We start from the raw sequence: 22673 nt of genomic DNA, 5'->3' as shown, positions 1-22673 counted from the left end.
TATAAATGATAAGTAATTTAAAGTTGCTAATACTAAAAATTATGTAAACTTCATGAACGTTTACTACCAGAGATATAACCATAAAAATGCAATTTCTCTTCCTCAGTAATACATTACTTGGATAAGCTCCTTCTCTACTTACTTTAAACAAGTTTTTTTTTTTTTTTAAATACCAAGCATCAAAAAACAAAAACAAAAAAACCTGTTAAAACAATAGACAATGTTTGTATGGCTTCAAATGAAGTAGTTTAAAAGGTAGATAGGACACTTCTCAGGATGGTAAAACCACAAATGGAGTCAGTGCTTGGATCTAAGTCTGTCTAGGACCAGAAACCATGTTCTCAATTTTGTGCTATTAACAAGCCAGGAAGTATCAGAAAATTAAGTTTGATATTTTGATTTCAAAAAAGTGAGTCATCATTAGAGAAAACAAAAAAACTACAATACTTTGTAATGTATGTTTTATAACCTATTCATTTATAAATAGAATCTGTAATATGTGTATTTGTTATCTCTGTTAAAAAGAAACATACTACCACTTACACTACAATGAGCCCAAGAATGAGGCTGTATTTATTTTTTAATTGATTCTCCAGTGGAAAAAAAAAGACACAGAAAAAAAGCCTGAAATCCATGCTTCTCATTTTTGCCTTTACTTGATTCCCTGTCTCCTCACTGCACTTCCCAACCCCTTTTATCTCTTTCTCCAAATTTGAAACAAAGTCTGATCCTTTATCCCAACTATAGTCAATATTATATCAGCCATATCTCAATTTCAGTTTGAAACCAAAGGGGCAAAACCCTTGGCTCTTTCTCTTAAAGTAGTGTCTCTAATCAAGCAGATGCTAATGAGTGAAAATTACTCAAGTCATCATAAAGCATCTTTTTAGGTTTTCAAGATCATGGTTCTTATTAGAGTAATAATGATAAAATTGTGGAGTGTATACACCTAAATATGCATTTTTATACTAAAAAAATCTAAACAAGATCAATAGATAATAGGTACATATAGTAACAGCAATTTAATAATCCTACAAGTACACACACACACACAAACCTTACCGCTTGCATGTCGTTCAGTTCCTTCTGATGTTTCACCACCATCTGGTTGAATTTCTCTCTTTCTTGGTTGAGTTCCAGTTGTAGCTTTCGATTTTCCTTTTCTTTCTTTCTCAAATCCTGTGTATTAGCTTTCTTTCTATCAATTTTAAAATCTTTCCGATTCATTATTTCTGCCAACTTGTTGACAGCCTATTTAAATATTAAAATATTATTAAAAAGGATCTATATTGTAGCCATCTAATTTAAATCTCCACTAAAAATGCATTTTTTGACATTTTGGTGGGAGGTGGAGCAAAATGGCGAGGTGAGCTGACCCGGGACTCTCTCCCCTCCAAAGTACAACAAAGGACTGAAAAAAAGCCCTGAATTTCAGCTAATGAACCTAATGCCAGGACTCAGAGACCTACAGTATCAAAAGACAGAGGATGGAGCCCCTGCAGCCTGCCTCAGAGGAGCTGGAACGGGGTAGGAGAACATCGCTCCCTCCCCTAGAAACCGGGATCGCTGCGCAGGTCCAGGAAGGAGCGGGGGAGGGGCCACGCAACCAGGGGCTCGTCTAGGACTCCCGCCGCTGGTACAGTGGAAACCCGCTGACGGGGGAAAGCTTCCGTCTGCAGGGACCCCATAAACCCAGGGCCCCGGGAGACCAGAGAACAGAACTGATCGAATCCAGATGGGTGCACAAGAGAAACCGCTCCCCACCCCCAGCCCCCTGCAAACTGCACTGGGCGCCGCCATCTTGCCTGAAAGCAGAGAGCTCAGAATGCGCGGCACTCGACCCCCATCTAGTGGCGACAGGCTGTAACTGCAACTGAATTCTACTACCATGTGAAAAAACCGCTCCTCTACCATCCAGCAATTTATAAAAGCCCCAGACCAGAAGGAAAACAATAAAAACACAGAATTAAGTCCTCAGGACTTGGAAATAGGTAAACTAAGTGAAAATGAGTTCAGAGCAGCTATAATCAAAAAACTCAATGAGGTAGAGAGAAAGATAGAGAAACAAGCCAAGTTCTGGGGTTACTTCATAAAACAGACAGAAATTATAAAGAAGAATCAAACAGAATTACCAGAGATGAAAAACACAATGGACCAGATAAAATAGAATACGGATTCCCTGAATGCCCGGGTAGACACCATAGAAGAGCAAATTAGCATAATCGAAGATAGACAGGCTGAATGGCGACAGACAGAGGAAGAAAGAGGACTAAGAATTAAAAGGAATGAGGAAAGTATTAGAGAGATAGCGGATTCAATGAGGAGAAAGAATTTAAGGATCATAGGAATTCCTGAGAACGTGGAAAATGAAAATGGAGCAGAAAGTGTGCTTAATGAAATTATAGAAGAGAACTTCCCAAATCTAGGGATTGAGGGAGAAATGTGTGTAGAGGAAGTTTTCAGATCTCCTAGATTTGTCAATGTAAAAAGACCTACTGCAAGGCACATAGTAGTACAAATGGCAAAAATGAATGACAAAGAAAGAATACTCAGGGCAGCAAGACAAAAGAGAATAGCCTACAAAGGAGCTCCTATCAGACTTTCAGCGGATTTCTCTGCAGAAACCTTACAAGCTAGGAGAGAATGGAGTGACATATTCAAAGTTTTAAAAGATAAAAATCTTCAGCTAAGAATACTCTATCCAGCAAGAATATCCTTCAGATATGAGGGAGAAATTAAATCTTTTCCACACAAAGAAAAGTTAAGGGAATTTGTAACCAAAAGTCCTCCACTACAAGAAATCCTCAAGAAGGCTCTCATACCTGAAAAAAGAAAAAAGGGAGAAAGGGGTCACAAACCACACAGTAGGGAGACAGATAAATAGAACCAGAATAGGATAGCAAATATTCAACTATAGCATTAGGATAAAGGTAAGGAAACTACCAAAGCAAAGACGATCTTATCACTCTTACTATAAACTCATAACACAAGTTGGAACAAGAAATGAAAATAATAATTTAGGAGCGGAAGAGCAAAGGGACTAAATTAGTCTAGGCCAAGTAAGTAAGAGACCACCAGAGAAAAGACTATATTATACACGAGATTCTAAATACAAACTTCAGGGTAGCCACTAAACTAAAAAGTAGAAGAGAGCCACAAAACATAAATAAGGAAAAATCTAAGAAACCCAACATAAGAAATTGCAGTATCAAATGGGTAGGATAAAGCACACAGGAAGAGAAAAGCAGGAAAGCCAGATAATGAGCAACAGATTGACAGCTTTAAGTCCACATGCATCAATAATCACTCTCAATGTAAACGGATTGAACTCTCCAATAAAAAGACACAGAGTGGCAAAATGGATTAAAGAACAAGATCCAACAATTTGTTGCCTCCAGGAAACACACCTCAGCCCCAAGGACAAAGACAGGCTCAGAGTGCAGGGGTGGAGGACAATCCTTCAAGCTAATAGCAAGGGAAAAAAAGCAGGGGTTGCAATTCTTATATCAGACCAAGTGGATTTCAAAATAAGACAGGTAAAGAGAGACACACAGGGACAACATATAATGATCAAAGGTGCACTTTATCAAGAAGAAATAATGCTTATAAATATCTATGCACCTAACATAGGAGCACCAAGGTTCATAAAGCAACTATTAACAGACCTAAAGGAAGATGTTAAAAACAACACAATAATAGTAGGGGACCTCAACACCCCACTCACATCAATGGACAGATCATCTAGACAGAAAATCAACAAAGAAATAGTGGAGCTAAACGAAAAACTAAAGCAATTGGACTTAATAGACATATATAGATCACTTCATCCTAAAAAAGCAGAATACACATTCTTCTCAAGCACACATGGAACATTCTCAAGGATAGACCATATGTTGGGAAATAAGGCAAGCCTCTACAAATTAAAAAAAATTGAAATACTAACAAACATCTTCTCAGATCATAATGCTATACGGCTAGAGATTAATTACAAGAAAAAAGCTGAGAAAGGCAGAAAGATGTGGAGACTAAACAACACACTACTGAGCAAGCAATGGATCATTGAAGAAATCAAAGAAGAAATCAAAAAATACCTGTAAACAAATGAAAATGATAACATGCTATACCAACTCATATGGGATACAGCAAAAGCTGTATTAAGAGGAAAATTCAGTGCAATACAGGCACATCTTAACAAACAAGAAAAATCCCAAATAAGCAATCTTACACTACACCTAATTGAACTAGAGAAAGAAGAACGAATAAAACCCAAAGTCAGCAGAAGGAGAGAAATAATAAAAATCAGAGCAGAAATAAATACTATTGAAACGAAAAGGGTGGTAGAAAGGATCAATGAAACAAAGAGCTGGTTCTTTGAGAACATAAATAAAATTGACAAACCCCTAGCCAGACTTACAAAGAAAAAAAGGGAGAAAGCCCAAATAAACAAAATCAGAAATGAAAGAGGAGAAATAACAACAGACTCTGAAGAAACACAATGGATTATAAGAGAATACTACAAAAAACTCTATGCTAACAGAACGGATAACCTAGAGGAAATGGATAAATTCTTGGACTCCTACAATCTCCCAAAGCTCACTCAAGAAGAAGCAAACAATTTGAACAGACCAATCACAAGGAAAGAGAATGAAACAGCAATCAAAAACATCCCAAAGAATAAAACCCCAGCACCAGATGGCTTCCCTGGGGAATTCTACCAAACTTTCAGAGAGGATTCAATACCTATCCTTTTCAAGCTATTCCAAAAAACTAGGGAGGACGGAACACTTCCTAAAACATTCTACGAGGCTAACATCACGCTGATACCAAAGCCTGACAAGGACACCACGAAAAAAGAGAACTACAGGCCAATATCACTGATGAACATAGATGCAAAAATTCTAAACAAAATTTTGGCAACCAGAATTCAGCAATTCATCAAAAGGATCATACATCATGATCAAGTGGGATTCATACCAGGGACACAGGGATGGTTCAACATCCGCAAATCAATCAACGTGATACACCACATCAACAAACTGAGGAATAAAAACCACATGATCATCTCAATAGATGCAGAGAAGACATTTGACAAGATCCAACAGCCATTTATGATAAAAACTCTGAACAAAATGGGCATAGAAGGGAACTACCTCAACATAATAAAGGCAATATATGACAAACCCATAGCCAACATCATACTCAATGGGCAAAAACTGAACGCCATCCCCCTGAAAACAAGAACAAGACAAGGATGCCCTCTATCACCACTCTTCTTTAACATAGTACTGGAGGTCCTGGCCAGAGCAATCAGGCAAGAAAAAGGAATAAAAGGAATCCAAATAGGGAGGGAAGAAGTGAAACTCGCTGTTTGCAGACGACATGATCTTATATATAGAAAACCCCAAAGAATCCATTGGAAAACTCTTAGAAATAATCAACAACTACAGCAAAGTTGCAGGGTATAAAATCAATTTGCATAAATCAGTAGCATTTCTATATTCTAATAACGAACTAACAGAAAAAGAACTCAAGAACACAATACCATTCACAATCGCAACAAAAAGAATAAAATACCTTGGGGTAAATTTAACTAAGGAAGTGAAGGACCTATATAATGAAAATTACAAAGCCTTTCTGAGAGAATTGGATGACGACATAGGGAGATGGAAAGACATTCCATGTACATGGATTGGAAGAATAAACAGTTAAAATGTCCGTTCTACCTAAAGCAATCTACAGATTCAATGCCATCCCAATCAGAATCCCAATGACATTCTTTACAGAATTAGAACAAAGAATCCTAAAATTTATATGGGGCAACAAAAGACCTCAAATTGCTAAAGCAATCCTGAGAAAAAAGAACAAAGCTGGAGGCATCACAATCCCTGACTTCAAAACTTACTACAAAGCTACAGTAATCAAAACAGCATGGTACTGGTACAAAAACAGGTGCACAGATCAATGGGACAGAATTGAAAGCCCAGAAATAAAACCACACATCTATAGACAGCTTATATTTGACAAAGGAGCTGAGAGCATACAATGGAGAAAAGAAAGTCTTTTCAACAAATGGTGCTGGGAAAACTGGAAAGCCACATGTAAAAGAATGAAAATTGACCATTCTTTTGCACCATTCACCAAAATAAACTCAAAATGGATCAAAGACCTAAAGGTGAGACCTGAAACCATAAGGCTTCTGGAAGAAAACGTGGGCAGTACACTCTTTGACATCAGTATTAAAAGGACCTTTTCAGACATCATGCCTTCTCGGAGAAGGGAAACAATAGAAAGAATAAACAAATGGGACTTCATCAGACTAAAGAGCTTCTTCAAGGCAAATGAAAACAGGATTGAAACAAAAAAACAACCCACTAACTGGGAAAAAATATTTGCAAGTCATATATCTGACAAAGGCTTAATATCCATAATATATAAAGAACTCTCACAACTCAACAACAAAAAAATCAAACAACCCGATCAAAAAATGGGCTGGAGACATGAACAGACATTTCTCCAAAAAAGATATACAGATGGCCAATAGGCACATGAAAAGATGCTCATCATCGCTGATCATCAGGGAAATGCAAATCAAAACTACACTAAGATATCACCTTACACCCATTAGAATGACAAAAATATCTAAATCTAATAGTAAGAAATGTTGGAGAGGTTGTGGAGAGAATGGAACCCTCATACACTGCTGGTGGGAATGCAAACTAATGCAGCCACTATGGAAAACAGTATGGAGATTCCTCAAAAAATTAAAAATAGAACTACCATACGATCCAGCCGTTCCACTACTGGGTATCTATCCAAGGAGCTTGAAGTCAGCAATCCCAAAAGTCCTATGCACCCCAATGTTCATTGCAGCATTATTTACAATAGCTAAGACATGGAAGCAACCTAAGTGCCCATCAACAGATGAATGGATAAAGAAGTTGTGGTATATATATACAATGGAATACTATTCAGCTGCAAAACAGAAGAAAATCATCCCACTTGCAACAGCATGGATGGACCTTGAGGGAATTATGTTAAGTGAAATAAGCCAGTTAGAGAAGGATAATCTCTGTATGACTCCACTCATATGAAGAATTTAAAAATGTGGACAAAGAGAACAGATTAGTGGCTACCAGGAGAAAGGTGGGGTGGGGGCACAAAGGGTGAAGTGGTGCACCTACAACACGAATGACAAACATTAATGCACAACTGAAATCACACAAGATTGTAACCTATCATTAACTCAATTAAAAAAATGCATTTCTTTCTTGAAAATCAGGAAGCAGGACATTTTGTGTATGTGAAAATCAGGAGAACTTAATGAAGGTTGGAACATGATAATTGGTAACACAAGTAACTACTGTTGACTTATCTCATTGTTCACATGTAAGAACTAGACAGGTCTGTAAAAATCCATTTATGGTTCAACAATCATTCAGCACCAATTATACTGTAGGTAGGTACTGTGATAGGGACTAGATACGAAAACAGAAAATACACTTATGGCCCAAAGGCATCCTAGTGTGGTGGAGGAGCCAGACAAGCAAGCATTACAGAACACAGCAGTAAGTTAAGAAGAAAGAGGCAACAGTGCTATGGGAGCACCTGACTATGCCATACTGAGGCCCTTCTGAATGTGAAAAGGAATGTAAATACAGTTGAGGCTAACTCTTGTTGCCAGAATGAAAAAATATATTGAAAAGGAGACAGAACTGTGAAAAGCACGTGAAATTAGCTACATAAACTGCAAAACATAAGTAATGACATGCCTGTTCTGTAGTAATGTTAAAAAAAAAAAAGTCATAGATTTTCCATTCAGACAGAAAAAAGCCCTAACCACAATCATTTCCATGCAGATTAGGTTCTATCTAGGATGAGGAGCCCTTAAATAAATTTTTTTATGCAGTAAAAGCTTACTTCACTGAGCTCATAAATGTATATTTGATTTTTTTCTAATAGTAAATCTAACATTTATTACAAGAAAAATCAAATATAGAGATATATTATGAAGAAAGCAAAAAGTCCTTGTAATATTACCCCTCAAAGACCACCTCTGCCAAAGCTTTCTCTTTTCTTTCAATCTGCTGGGTGTATATCTGTCTAGACTTTTCCCTATGTATAGAAGTATATTACATATATATTTAAATTTAAAAATAGAATCATGCTAACATTCTATGCTGCAACTTACTTTTGTAAATACTATATCATATATCATGGGAAATAATATTTCCCCATGTTATTACATGTAAATCTACTTCATTTATTTTTAATGGCACCTTTGCATTCCATTGTGTGGATGTATCATGATTTATCAATACTACACTGATGGGTGGTTGTGTTTTTATTTTTTCACTATTAAAAATAATGTTGCAGGGGGCCAGCCCTGTGGCCGAGTGGTTAAGGTTTGGTGTGCTCTGCTTTTGGTGGCCCGGGTTTGCCAGTCTGGATCCCGAGTGTGGACCTACTCCACTCATTGGCCATGCTGTGCAGGCATCCCACTTACAAAAAATGGAGGAAGACTGGCATGGATGTTAGCTCAGGGCTCATCTTCCTCAAACAAAAAAGAGGAAGACTGGCAATGGATGTTAGTTCAGGGTGAACCTTCCTTAACAACAACAACAACAACAAAAAGTTGCTATAATTACATTCGTATATCTTTCTTTTGAGCATTTATGGAAGTATTTATACAGGATAAATTCCAAAATGTGCAGTTACTGCGTCAAAGAATATGTACATTCAAATGCTTTATTCTGTTAAATTGTTCTTATGTGAATGAAGTCCCCCCATGTTCTTGCCAAAGCTGAGTATTATATCTCATTTAAATCCACTCATTTGACTGTCAAAAAGATACCTCATTATTGTTTTAATTTCTATTTCTTGGTTTACTACTATTGTGGTTGAGCTTTTTAAAAATGTTTACTATCTGTTTCTTTTTCTCTCAAGTGTCTCTTTTTTTTGCTGTTGGATTGTCTTTTTCTTATTTGCAAACGATATTTATATTTATTTATATATGCTATAAATATTCTTCCAAGTTTGTTTTTTTCAACTTATGTTGTTTTGGGCTCCACAGACTTGAAATTTCATATAATAAATGTCAACCTTTTTCTTCAAGGTCTCTGTTTTGGTATAAAGGTAAGTAAAACCTCCACTGAAGGATTTTCAACAGGTATTAAGTGCATTTTTGAAAGATTACTCTAGTTGCAACATGAAGGACTGCTGAGAGGGAGAGGAGATTAGTGGTAAGAAAGGTATTATAATCATTTACTAAAAAGTAGAAAATACTTATTTTACCATAAGAATTGAGTGAGGTACATAGTACCTTATGAAGAATTTAAATGACTGGATAACTTAATAAAATGACAAGATATCAAGTTTTAGTGTAAAAAGTCTGATCTAGCTACATCATTAAATACAAAGCAAAATGATACATCCACCTCTATAGTTTCTTACTTCTTCTCTCGGTTTCAGTCAGGTGTATCTTCTCTTCATTAAGTTTTCCTACTGTCAATTAGAGGTCTTCTATACAATCTAAAATACGTTCTTACTAGTCAAATGACTAGATGAGCTAGCTTTTTTAACTCAATTGAATTCCTATTTCCTGAATAAGTCTTCCATATTTAATGAAGAATTTACATTATTTGTTGCAATGAAAAGCTTAAATCTTATAACCTCAGTTTTAAGAAAAAGCTCATAAAGAGCAAATATTAACTTCTGAGTACATGATACTCAGATACAAACACATGGAAAAGGCTGAGAGCATGTATACCTGTGTTTTAAGGGTTCGTTCTGTATTGATATTCTTTTCATAGGCAGCCTTAAGATTACTGATCTCCTCCTCCTTCTTCAATTTATATTCTGTCAAGAAATTATATAAAATGTTACTGCATGGCATTAATTAAATGCATTCCAAATCAACAATGTCCTTAATTATTCAAATTAGTATACACTACGTAGTAACTTTCAGTACCTTCATTTAGATATTTTTTTCCAGCTTTATTGGTGTATAATTGACAAATAAAATTGTAAGATATTTAAAGTGAACAATGTGATGAACGGATATAGGTACACGTTGTGAAAAGATTCTCCCCACCCCAGGGAGTTAATGAACACATCCATCACCTCACATATTTACTTCTTTTTTTTGGTGAGAACATTTAAATTCTACTAAGGTACTTCTTAAGACTTCAGAAGTTGTTTAACATATGAAAACAAATATTTCCAAAACCTAACACACAACATAAACAGCTAAAGATTTACTTCTGAACTTGATTTCAACATTAAGATTTTTTTTAAAAACCTACATACCTTCCTCTGTCTTCCTCATTTTATCAGTTAACTCTTCATTTTCTTTTCTTAATAATTCAATATCTTTGGTTAGCATGCTATTCGTTTCTTCGAGCTAAACAAAGCACACAAAGTTTTAAGCTATAGTCTCTTTGCCAGTCTCATATTTAAAGCAATAACCTTTAAAAAAATACTTTGCATTTTCCATAGATGAGGACAGGTCAGAAGTTGCCTAACTATAAAATTTCCTGGTGTTTGGTTTAAAATGTGTAGATATAACTAAATTAAAAATATTTTAAAACAATGTTAGTTTCCAAAAATTATTTCAGTGTGTGCGTATACATACATATATATGAACAAAAGGAATAAAACTGTAATGGAAAGAGAACTAGACTGGAAAATAGGAAATTTGCATTTAGTTTTCTAGCTCTGTGACCCTTAACAAATCACAATCTTTCTAGGCCTTAGTTTCTTCATCTGAACGAAGATGTTAAAAATGACAAAAATGTTTGATTACTGTTAGTAATGTACTTATTCACCATTCTATGTATATTATTTCATTTAATCTTCATAAGAATGCTGTGGAATAGGTATTATTATTTCTATTTTATAGATGAAGAATCTGAGGCTTGGAGAAGTTAAAGCAAACTGCCAAGACAATGCAACTTCTTAGAGGCAAAGCTGGGATTTGCACCCAGGCCTGCTCACACCAGAGCACTTGATGGTGGCTTCAAAAGAAGTCTCTCTAACTCAACTTTCTAGCCCCGTGGTTCCATACAGACGATAGTATAAATTTCAGGAATAGGTAATTAGTTGTAGTGGTGGTTTTTCTATGATGGTTTTATGGATATCCATAAAGAATTTCTCATCTCAAAACAGTTTCTCTGAATTTTACAAAATTCTGGCCATAAAGTCAGTTGTAATGTATTAAGATAACACAACAAACGAATTTAAGCAAATCATTTCTTCACATAAAATACATTAAGATCTATAAACAGAAAGAGAAAAAAACCCAACAGATTGAACAAGAGTTTCAATTAACAACTGCTTTGGATTATATAAGTTATTTTATACATGAGTGCAGACTGACCACTGCAAGTAAAGTATAAGTAAATATACATGCACACACACTCACTCTGACACTTCAAGATGTGATTTAAATTAATTTTAGTCATATAACTTACCTGACTATCACACTTACCCGACTAACAGTGTGATCTTTATCTGTAATCTCTTGTCTATTTCTTGAAGCAGCTTTCTTGCTTTCTTGGGTCAATTCAAAATACTGCTCTTCTAGAAGCCCTCGCGCCAACTGCTCAGACTCAGCTTTTGTTTCTGCTAGATCCAACTGAGTAGCAAGAGTTTCTCTGCAATAGATTTATAAAAGAAATGGATATAAACAAATTCAGTTCATTCTTCCAACAATCATATGCTTAAAAAAACAATTATATTTAAATGATAAAAAGAATTAAGTTATTGTTAAAATAAACTTTGAATTCACTAGAAACTTTCTATAAAAGAAATTTAACCTCTCACACTTTGAAAAACTATAAAAGTAAAGAACTCTTAAATCTTATACCTGCTATTGTGCTTAACTAAGAAAAGGCATTGGCAGTCTACTTTTCAAAAGGAATTTGCTGTGGTCTGGAATGGAAGATAGTACGGCACAGGGGAAAAGTCATTGGCTTGTAACTCAGGAGGCCAGACTTGGATCCTTATCCCCATTGTATCACTACTAACTAACTGAGTAGGGACATTGGGCAAGTTCCTTACACTTCCTGAAGCTCCATTTAATCAAATCTGGAAAATGAGAGGGTTAAACTATTTCTGAAGTCCCTTCCAGCTCTGAAATTTATTGGGATTATGAAGACTTATACGTAGATTTGCAAAGCACTATTAACTATTCTAGGAATGTTTCTTGGGAATTACACTTTACAGCTTTTCAGAATTGACATTCAAACCAGGACCAGATCACTCCAGTTTGCCTGCTCTTCCTAAAGAGCACTTCTTAGATAAGTTATCTTGGTTATGACTGTACCCCCCTGTATACAGTATGTGTTCAATAAATGTTTGCTAAATGAATGAGTGAATGACTACTACCTATTTTCTACTAAGGGAAAAATAGAAAGAAAATATTCTGTCTCAAGCCTAAAGAGGGAGACACATACTAACTACAAAAAAAAAGAATATTCATTCATTTCCCCTCAAAATATTTGGTTGCTTACTATGTGCCAAACAGTATTCTAGGAATTAAGGCATACATTAGTAACAAAGTCTCTGCTCTCAGCAAGTATATATTAGTAGGGTGAAACAGACAATTTAAAAAAATGAACAAGTAATACATAGTGTGCCACAGAAAACAATAAAAGAAGAAAGGTGGAGGAGGCTGTGAATCTGGTCACTATTTTATATAGGGTGATCAAGGAGGCCTCTCTGCTAAGATGATATGTGAGAAGAGATATGAAAGAAGTAAGGGAGTGAGCCATGAATGTATTTGGGAATACATGTTTAAGCAGCGGAAGCATCTAATAATAAATCCCCTACAGTTGGTCTGAAGGAAGTTAATGTGAGCAGAGTGAGAGATGGGAGAACGTTGTGAGAGACGTAGTAAAAGAAGAGTGGAGAGAGGAGAACAGACATTGTAAGGCTTTCCAAGACAATACAGGTACTTCGGCTTTTACTCTGAGTATTCTGTTTTAAAAAGATCACTCTGGCTGCTGTATTAAGATCAGACAGTAGGAGGACAACGGCAGAAGCAGGAGTATCAATTAGGAGGCTACTGAAATAATCAAGATTGGAGATGATATTTTGGATCAGGTTGGTAAATGGTGAGAACTGATCAGATTCTGGACATATTTTTTAGTATAGTTAGAAAGATTTATTGATGGATTGAGTGTAGAGTATAAGAAAAAAAGGAAGAGTTTAGGATAACTTCAAGTTTTTGACTTAATGGGAAAGAACAGAATAACTAATACCAAAATGGGGGAAAACAGGAAGGAGCAGGTTGGCAAAGTGAGGGAATAGGGAAGTTTTTCTGGATATGTTACATATGCGATGCTTATTAAACACTTAAGTGGAGATGTCAAATAGACAGCCGGATATACAAGTCTGGAATTCAGGGGAGAATGTACTTGTACACTGATTCTATTTAAAGCTATGAGGCTGGATGAGAACAAGCAGGGAGTGATCCCTTGGGCCCTTCAAACTTTAAAGGTCTTGGAGATGGGAAGGGACAAAGGAGCAAGGGAGGCTGAGAAAGAGTAGCTTGTTCAATAAGAGGAAAATAGAGTGTGGTGTCACTGAAGTCAAGAAATTTTGTCAAGAGAGAATAATTGACTATGTCAACTGCTGTTGTTAAACGAGATAAGGACTGATAATTGACTATTGTCTTTAACTACGAGGAAGTCACCAGTGACCTTGAGAAGGGTTATTTTTGTAGAGTGATGAGTACAAGTCTCACTGGAGTGGGAGTGAGAGAGAATGGGAGAAGAGGACCTGAGGATAAATGGTACGTCACTTCTCAAGAAAGTTTGCTACAAAAGGAAACAGAAAAATGGGACAGTGGCTGGAAGAGGATATGTAGTTACAAGAGGGTTTACAAATTCTACAATATCTTAGGAGGTTACGGGTAAGTGCTACAGAGAAAAATAAAACAGGGAAGGCATACTGAACTAAGTAGCAAGGTAGTAGTATGAGGCGGAGGATGTTTGCAATCTTACAAAGGGTGTTCAGGGAAGGCGTCTCTCAGATGCCCTTTAGACCTAGACCTGAAAAGGGTAAAGGAGGAGGTCATGTGGATATTCAGGGGAAAATGTTCCAGGCAGAGAGAAGAGAAAGTCCAAAATCCTCGAGGCAGGAGAGTGACTGGTGTGTTGAATAGTAAGGAGGTCAATGTGGCTGTTGTCTACACTCTGTCTCCACTACCCCTACCCTTCCCATTCATGTCTTAATCCACTTTAATCTCGTATCTGTTCTCATCACTATTTAGGAACTGTTCTCAAAAAGATAACAAACCTTAAATATAATGGACAATTTATTTTTCAGTTGACCTTTCTGAGTATTTGGCACTTTAAATTACTTTCTCTTATTTGAAATATTCTATTCCCCTAGCTTTTGTGATACCCTACTCTGCTTTTCTGCTTGTATTACTGGTGACTTATTACTTTTCCTTCCTCTGCCCATTCCTTAAAAGTATAGGAGCTAGTCTGCCCTCAGCCTTTATGTCTTCTCATCCTATATTAGTGGTTACAACTTGTTGTCTGGGAGGCTCAAATGAGTCCACATAAGTGTCCCCCTCCCTCCCTCCCTCCCGACACACACATACACACACTCAAAATAAATTTGGGCCCTTTTTTACATTTTACATAACATTTTAAAACATTACATAACATTTTATGTTAAAACATAATTTTAGAGAACATTACAAAACATTTTACATAAAAATTCAGATTCCTGGTTTTTCTTGAAAGACCAGAAGATCTTGAAATACTGGATCAGTGTTACCATGTGCCAGCAAGTGGTTAGAACTGAGGACACGAACTGTTCAGTTTGTTGTAATCCTTACAACTCACACAATGAATGTACTGACATTTAGATCCAACTAACTTCAACCCAGTCACATATATGGTATCACGGGCTCATAAGTATGTAAACTTTGATATACACATTCATCTTAACAAATCTCATCTATCTGAGTGGTTTCAGTATGCAATGATTGTCAAATCAGCTACAAGTCCTTATCTTTTCTCTGAGTTCTGAAGCAATAAACCCAAGTACCTAGTATCATTTCTCTTTGAACATCCCATAAACATCTCAAACTCAACAGGTCTGAAACGGAAATAATCTTGTCTCCCCTCATCTCACAAACTTGATATTCCTTAACTTAGGGACTAGCACTACCATCAACCCAACTGCCCTGGTCAGAAACTCAAGAGTCCACCTGAAATTTTCCCTAACCTTTATCCCCACACCCCCAAATCTACAAGTCCTACTGCTTCTACTTCCTATTTTTGCCATGCACTTGCCTCTCTTTTTACTGCCAACTTACACTATAATTTTACATCTAGATTATTCCAATTATTATAATTGGACTCCCTGCATCCACCCAGCTTTGCCTCACTCCAATCCATTCTCCACTCTAAAGAGCAGAGCTTTCTAAAACACCAGCTTGTCAATCCCTAGCTGAGAATTTTCAACCATTCATTCATTATTTATTGAATACTTATTCAATGCAAGGCCCTGATCTAGGTGATGTGTGTGTGATGTAGGTGTGATGGACATGCAACAGAGAACAATAACAAAAACGAAATTTCTCATTCTTCAATGTTTGATAATTCCAAACTTTTCAGCATGCCACACAAGGCCCTTTGTTGTAATCTGACCCAAGTTTCTCTCTCCAGCCTTATCTGTCACCAACTGTCTCTCTACCTGCAAACTAAACCATTTGCTGTTTCCCAAATCACAGGCTGGCTTTTGCCTATATTGTCCCCTTCCCCATATCCCATTCCCTGGCAAATTTTACTTTTCCTTAGTTGTCACCTGAGAAATGTTCTCTGAATCCCACATGGTAAGATAAGGTATATCTTTAATGTATTCCGATACCACTTTGTCATAGCAGCCTACCTTAATTATATCTGTCTCCTGACTAGATTCTGAAACATCTGAAGGTAAGAACCATAACTTAATAATAATTATATCACTGGAATGAAGCACAGTACTTTGCACAATAGTGGTGACCAATACATTTATCTTGAATAGATCAAACAATGGCAAACATATTAACCCTATGAAACAACTTAGTATGGAGTGGATTGGGTGCCCCCTTCACAGTGAATGCAGACAATCTGGGATTGCATATTACATCGTAGATACCATACAAATGACAGGTAACACACTATACTCTACAATAGGAGTCTACTACTGTCAGAGAGAATAACCAGGAAATGTACCTTTGTTCGTACCTTAGACTCCACCTAGTGTATTAAGGATCACTGAGTGTCAAGGGTTGCTAACAACACAAAGAGGCAACCAGATATTACAAGGTTACATCTGAGGTAATCTTCTCTCTAAAAATCAGACTTGAATCTCATTAAGACTCCAGATTAGGGATGTCCAACAAAACTTTCTATGATCATAGAAATATTCTAAACCTGTGCTGTCCAATATGGTAGACACTTCCACATTTGACTACTGAGCACCTGAAATGTGGCTAGTACATCTGAGGAAGCAAAGCTTTACTTTTATTTAAATAAATTAGAGTTTAAATTTAAATGGTTACATGTGACCAGTGGCTACCATAGTGGACAGTACAGCTCTAGATTTAACCACGGATTTGCAAGAAACACAGAAGGATGAGGAAAATGTTCAACTAACTACAGAAACAGAAATAGTAAAATCACAACTGAGGAAAACTATACAGGACAAATCCAGTTCCTTCAATACTAAGTGTCAGGATAGTGATTACTCTTGTGGTGGGGAAGGAAGAAGGCATAATTAGGAGGGGGGATATAGTGGACAGCAAGGTCCTGTCTCTTTCATGGGAGCTGGTTATAATGATATTCATGATATAATTCATAAAATTGTACATGTTTTGCTACTTTATGTGTTTGTCTGCTTCAACAATAAGACAGTTAAAATCTTTAATTTCTTTCAAACATGGTTATATGGAAAGAGAATATAACAATGTCAGAAAACTAGTTTCGGTGTCTGTTCTGACGCTATCTAGCTATGAGAAGTTGTTACACTTAAACAGCTTTATAAGATCTTCTCCTTCTAAGGCCCTAACACACATGCAATGGAAATTAACCTGTCTAATAATACTAAGAGGAAGACCTTAAATACCTTAACCTACCATAAAATAGTGACTTGAAAATATAGCACAAACTGTTTATATAGAAAGAGATGTTTAAAGATTGAGACTCTTGAAAACAATTTATTGCCACAGTTTAGTGAATCTCTGTAAAACTGCTGTACTGTTAATGTATTAAATTATTTTTTCACCACAGACATACATTTTAGCCTAAATCTAGTTTGACTTGTTCTGAATTAGCCTAATAAGATTTGCCCTGCCATTCCCATCAGAATAATGGCACAACTACCCTCTATCTTTAAACTTAAATTTAAGTTAAGAATGCTTTGTTGTAGTAGTGATTCATGTTCTAAAGTAAAATGGACATACTTTTCATTTTGTAGTTCCTGTATTTTCTTTAAATTTTCTCTGTTTTTTTCTTCAATTTCTTCCTTAAGTTCCTTTACCTGGGTTTTATAAAGTGTCTGCAAAACAGTGAAGAAGAAATAAGTATTTATGGTGGGTTAAAAAACAGTTTGGTTGTTTGTTATAAAGTGAAATCACATATGATCCAACAGTTCTACTCCCAAGTATTTACCCAAGACAAATGCAAGTATATGTCCACACAGAATCTTGTACATGAATTCTCACTGCAGCTTTATTCATAGTACCTCCAAACTGGAAATAACACAGATGTCCATTAACAGATGAATTTAAAAAATTGTGGTGTATCCATACTACTCAGTAATAAAAAGGAATGAACTACTGATACATACAACATGATAAATCTAAAAAATGTTTTGCTGGGTGAAAGAAATGAGGTGCTAAAGGGTATATACGGCATGATTCCATGTGTATGAAATTCCAGAACAGGGGAAAATAATCAATAGTGACAGAATGCAAACCAGTGGTTGCCTGTTGACAGACTGCAAATCGGTGGCTGCCTGTAGATAGAGATGGGTAGAGAAGATTGACTGCAAAGGTTCACAAGGGAATTTTTCATGGTGAAGAAAACTATTACATGTTGATTGTGCTGGTGGTCACACGGTATACACATTTGTCAAAACTTACTGACCTATGCACTTAAAATGGGTACAATTAATTACATGGAAATTATACTCAAAAATATATGAAAAATATTGATTTGGGAAAAACATTATAAAGAAATTTAGCCAGCACTAGTACTCATTTAAATGTTAGATCAATTCTTGAAGAGAATACTGTTAGAGAAACTACTTCTCTTTTGTGTGGGTAGGATGGGGCGGGTGGTTGAGAGGCAGAAGAAATATCCATGAACAAGATTTATCAAACAGCCTGTTAACATATGAATAATATATACTTCTTAAAGAACAATGGTTCTTACAAAATTCAATAGGCTTTTGCCAACTCCATCAACAAATATTTAACAGGTATGAATAAGTATTAGATCCATATTGTGTTGGGTTCAGGGATTACAGAGTATACTTCCAGTTCTCAAGTTTATTTCCTTTTTTTTTTTTTTTTAACTATCCTCTTTAGTTTAAAAGATAAGATAAGGAAAAAAATAGTCAGGACCAGCAAATAGTTGTGGAGAACTACTTTTATACTGTACACTTAATTATCCCTCTAAGAAGTAGCATTTCTCTAGGGGAAAAATACATACATTTCTATGGGAATGCAAGTAAAGGAAGAGTGCTCTAGTTTAAGTGTTTACAATTTCTAAAATGAAATAATTCATTTTGCCATTAGGAGTCAGATTCTTATCTCTTTTCTCCAACTTCAGATAATGAAATTTATACGTGTAATGAGTGAAGGGATAAAAAGAAAAATAATCTGATTTGAAAGCCCCAATTAAAGAAAATATTAAATTTGGTTCATAATATCTTATCAAATTTAATGATATCTAACCCAATCCTCACAAACAATAGAATAAATCAGAACTAAGAGACAGGATAAGGTTTTGTGTTATTTTTATAGAGGCAAAATCAGAATCTATACCACAAGTCATTTGACATTCATCCCAAAGAGGAGCTACTAGAAGCCTTGGTGGAAGCATATGGACAAGAAAGAGTGCATGATATTACAGAGCACTTTGCAGACGTCAGTACGACTCACTTTGAAAAAAATTAATGTTAATCTACACTCAGGGAAAGGTTTTTGGACAATACTGATTTTCTTACAAAATTTAAAAACATATTCTAGTGATGGTCTGATAAGCTAAGAAAGAAATACACAAAAAATAGTCAGAAAGTCACCATGTTTATCAGAAGATGAGCACAGTAGAGCACAAGGCTCTAAATCATATGAAAATTCTGCAGAGCTCTCAGATTTTTCTCGGAAAATTTTCAGATTTTCTCAGAAATCATTACTTCCAATATTGTTCACACTTGGTTTCTAGGGCATGTTCACCAGGGCAACCCAAATTCCACACATTTAATTGCACTGAATAAGGCTGTAGAAAAGTGGCTGCCAGTGTAATAGTAATGGAGCAGCTAGATAAATGTTTTGAAATGGTAGAGCATAAGCTTGGCAACCAAAAGAAACAAACAAAAAATGCAGAGGCTTCATTAAAGCCTCAAAGCATTAGCTGTAAATGCTAATCAACAGAAGTAGTGAAAATACTTGGGCCTGCAGCAAATAAGAGAATGATTTCTATGGAGGAAAAGCAAAACAAACATATAAAGTGCATACAGAGCTAAAACATTTGGAAAAAGCTCTTGAAATTAGTTACACCTACAACAGTATGTAGTTCTACCTACAAATATGATAAGTATACAAGAACCACACATGATAACATTGACACCCTAAACCACCCAAACTTGCTACCAGGCAAACAGAATCCTTAAAAGTCTTATAATAGTTCTAGTTTGATGGCAATTCTAGAAATGTTTGCACAAAAAAGGTCATTTCTTTACAAAGTAAACAGACCATGAACTCAGATCCAAAAATAAAATGTAGAGACGTAGATATGAAAAGGGGGAGGAAAATCGCTTCATAGTCATTTGAAAAAGAATCACAGTTCACATTAAAAATCTACCCTGTTTTAAGTCAGGTTTTGAAAGAGTCTATAATATTAAAAATGATTCTCACCGAGAAGTATTGCTCAGCTTCAAGCTGATCTTGTAGCTCCCGCATCTGTCCTTCATTTCCTCTATACTGTCTTCAGATAAAAGAGAAAATAGTACACAAATGCATAAATAGCTAGATGTTGGATTATTCTTTATTTATTAAGGTTGCTAAAATAAAAATGTTTACTAAAATGACCTCTGTTTTTAAAAATCATACTTCATTATACAGTATTACTTTAATAATTATATTTGGTCAGGCCACACTGTCTGGTTCCATTTTGCTCCTTATAAAATGATACTATGCAAAGTTGAGGGACCCCTTTTCTACTGAAGGTCACCTTCAGGAAAATACTAATTATGGACTAATCCAAATTGCAAAAGTAAACATGATATTGTTTTTTGTACATTTTTATAGAAAAAAGCATTCTTAGGGATATATTTGAAATGTCTTCTGTATTAAGTAGGCAATTAAAAACAGGCAACATGAATAATACCAATAATTCATACTATATATTATGGCCCATTAAGCACACAGGGAGTGGCAGAAATGAATAATCAGATAAGGAATCAAAAAGAAGGAAGGCAAGCAGCAAGTACAGTAACTGATAAAGGAGAAGGAAGACAGACAGAGACACTTACATATACTACACACAGAAACGGAACTCACATAGAGAGGAACAACGCAACTCAGAGACAGATTTTCAAGTATTAACAATTCCACCTGTGGCTGCTAGGTTTGATATTAGATAGTAATAGCTTTGTATTTTCATCATCTAACAAGCATATGGTTGATAAAAGGACGTAATAAATGTTCACTGAATGCCGAGTGAAAGTTATTTTGGGAGAAGAAAACTATAAAACATTACCTGGTGAAAATGGTGGCTCTAAAAGAATTTCACCAATATAAATCCAACAAAATAAAAACCGACAATTTTATCTGAGAATTACTGTGTTGTAAACGATGCTGGCAGATGAAGACATTATAACAAATTTGGAGAAAAAAAAACACATGACTTGGCATAAGATATACCTATTTTCAATAATAAATTTTTGAGCATGTCCTTATACAAATTCTGAAAGCAATACTGACACCTTGTCTCCATTTCAAGTAAGTGGGCACATCGCATCTCAGAGTGGAAGAAGAAGAAAAAAGATACTTTGCATTCCGAGATGAACCACAGGAACAAAATAAAAAACATCATGTCTAATTCTATTCTCTAAAATAAGGAAACCTTAAATATTTCCTGTAAGGTACTGAACCCTTAATAAAAACAAGTTTTATCCCTGATTTTTGTAATTCTAGTGTGAAGAAACATGATGATGTTTGTGGATATGAAAATCATGAGAAAACTGTGGTTTTTCCAGTGTAAACAGACTTACTTTAAAGTCAGTAGCATTGATAATCTCCTTGTTTCTCCCTTTAAATACCTGTACTTATTGTTTAGTAAGCCTGTCCTTCCAACTTCTTTGCAAGTAAATTCTTTTATTTCTAAGTGTTTTTTTCTAAGTCTTCCTTTCACAAACTCTAAGTACATAATCTAGACACACATAAAATATCAAACACACAAATGCTGAACACAAAAAAGAAATGAAGAATGTTATTTTTGAGACTTACTTTGTAAGCTGACCTAACTCAAACTCTAATAATCTCTTTGCTTCCAATAAAGTATTTATTTCCTGTTTCATCTGCTTTTCTAAACCTTTTAAATTGTCTGCCTCAAATGCTTGAGTCTTCAATTCATTTTGTAACAACAGTCGCTTATTTGATTCCTGCTCCAATTGCAGAGTTAGATTCTTAACCTATAAATGAGAAAAATAATTGAGATCTTAAATCTCTTTAATAATTTATTAGACTTGATTTGAAAGAATATTAATCAATCTCAATTACATCATAATGCCTTATACAAATACAGAATATTAGTATTCTAAGCAGTCTTCATTGTTCTATGTGTTTATTACTGCAGAATTCACTGTGAAGTGAAATTAATTCCCAAATTTCAGGTATGAGATCTTGGGGAAAAAAATCTGATTTCTTTCTACTGCAACCTGTATGGGAACTATGGACTAGAAGGTAAGTACAAAAGCCACTTTTAGGGGGACATTCCCAAGGGGCATTTAAATTTACCTGTTCACTCATAAACGTTTTTGCTCTAGTCTACAACCCTTCAACGTTTAGTGAGGACTTCTTTAACTCCCAGATGTGACTAGTCCTAACACTCATACAGCATTTGGTACTTCCTTTTTAAATGTATGTTATGCTTGTAATCACTATTTTAATATCTGTCTTTCCTTCTGGGCTGTAAGTGCCACAAAAGTCAAAACCACATCTACCTTATTCACTACCCAACTTTTGCACAGAAACAGGTAGGTAACAGGTGGTCAAAAACTATGTTTTTTAAATGAGTGAATATTATCTTTCAAATTTTCAACATACATGCTTCCTGAGTGCTAGCTCTAATAAGTATCTCCAATCTCTCTTCTTTCTAGTCCATTCTAAATACTGCTACCAGATTAACTTTCCTAAAAGAGTGTTTTCGCTGATAGCTCCCTTTTTA

At 35.4% G+C, this 22673-nt stretch overlaps 1 protein-coding gene across 2 annotated transcripts in view; it reads right to left on the bottom strand.

Annotated features, from left to right (window-relative positions):
- ROCK1 (Rho associated coiled-coil containing protein kinase 1) overlaps positions 1-22673 on the bottom strand; it is a 161030-nt gene that overhangs the window by 20433 nt on the left and 117924 nt on the right. For both annotated transcript variants that reach the window (XM_070629718.1, XM_070629719.1), the window contains exons 20-26: positions 21734-21918; positions 20141-20210; positions 17462-17556; positions 11486-11651; positions 10306-10399; positions 9767-9855; positions 1063-1251 (exon numbers count right to left, since the gene is read on the bottom strand). In XM_070629718.1, coding sequence (XP_070485819.1) covers positions 1063-1251; positions 9767-9855; positions 10306-10399; positions 11486-11651; positions 17462-17556; positions 20141-20210; positions 21734-21918 — 888 coding nt within the window. The remainder of the gene's footprint in view (positions 1-1062; positions 1252-9766; positions 9856-10305; positions 10400-11485; positions 11652-17461; positions 17557-20140; positions 20211-21733; positions 21919-22673) is intronic.

Source organism: Equus przewalskii, chromosome 7 (genome assembly GCF_037783145.1).
Source record: "Equus przewalskii isolate Varuska chromosome 7, EquPr2, whole genome shotgun sequence".
NCBI lineage: Eukaryota > Metazoa > Chordata > Mammalia > Perissodactyla > Equidae > Equus > Equus przewalskii.
This window is presented reverse-complemented; position numbering and strand designations above follow the sequence as displayed.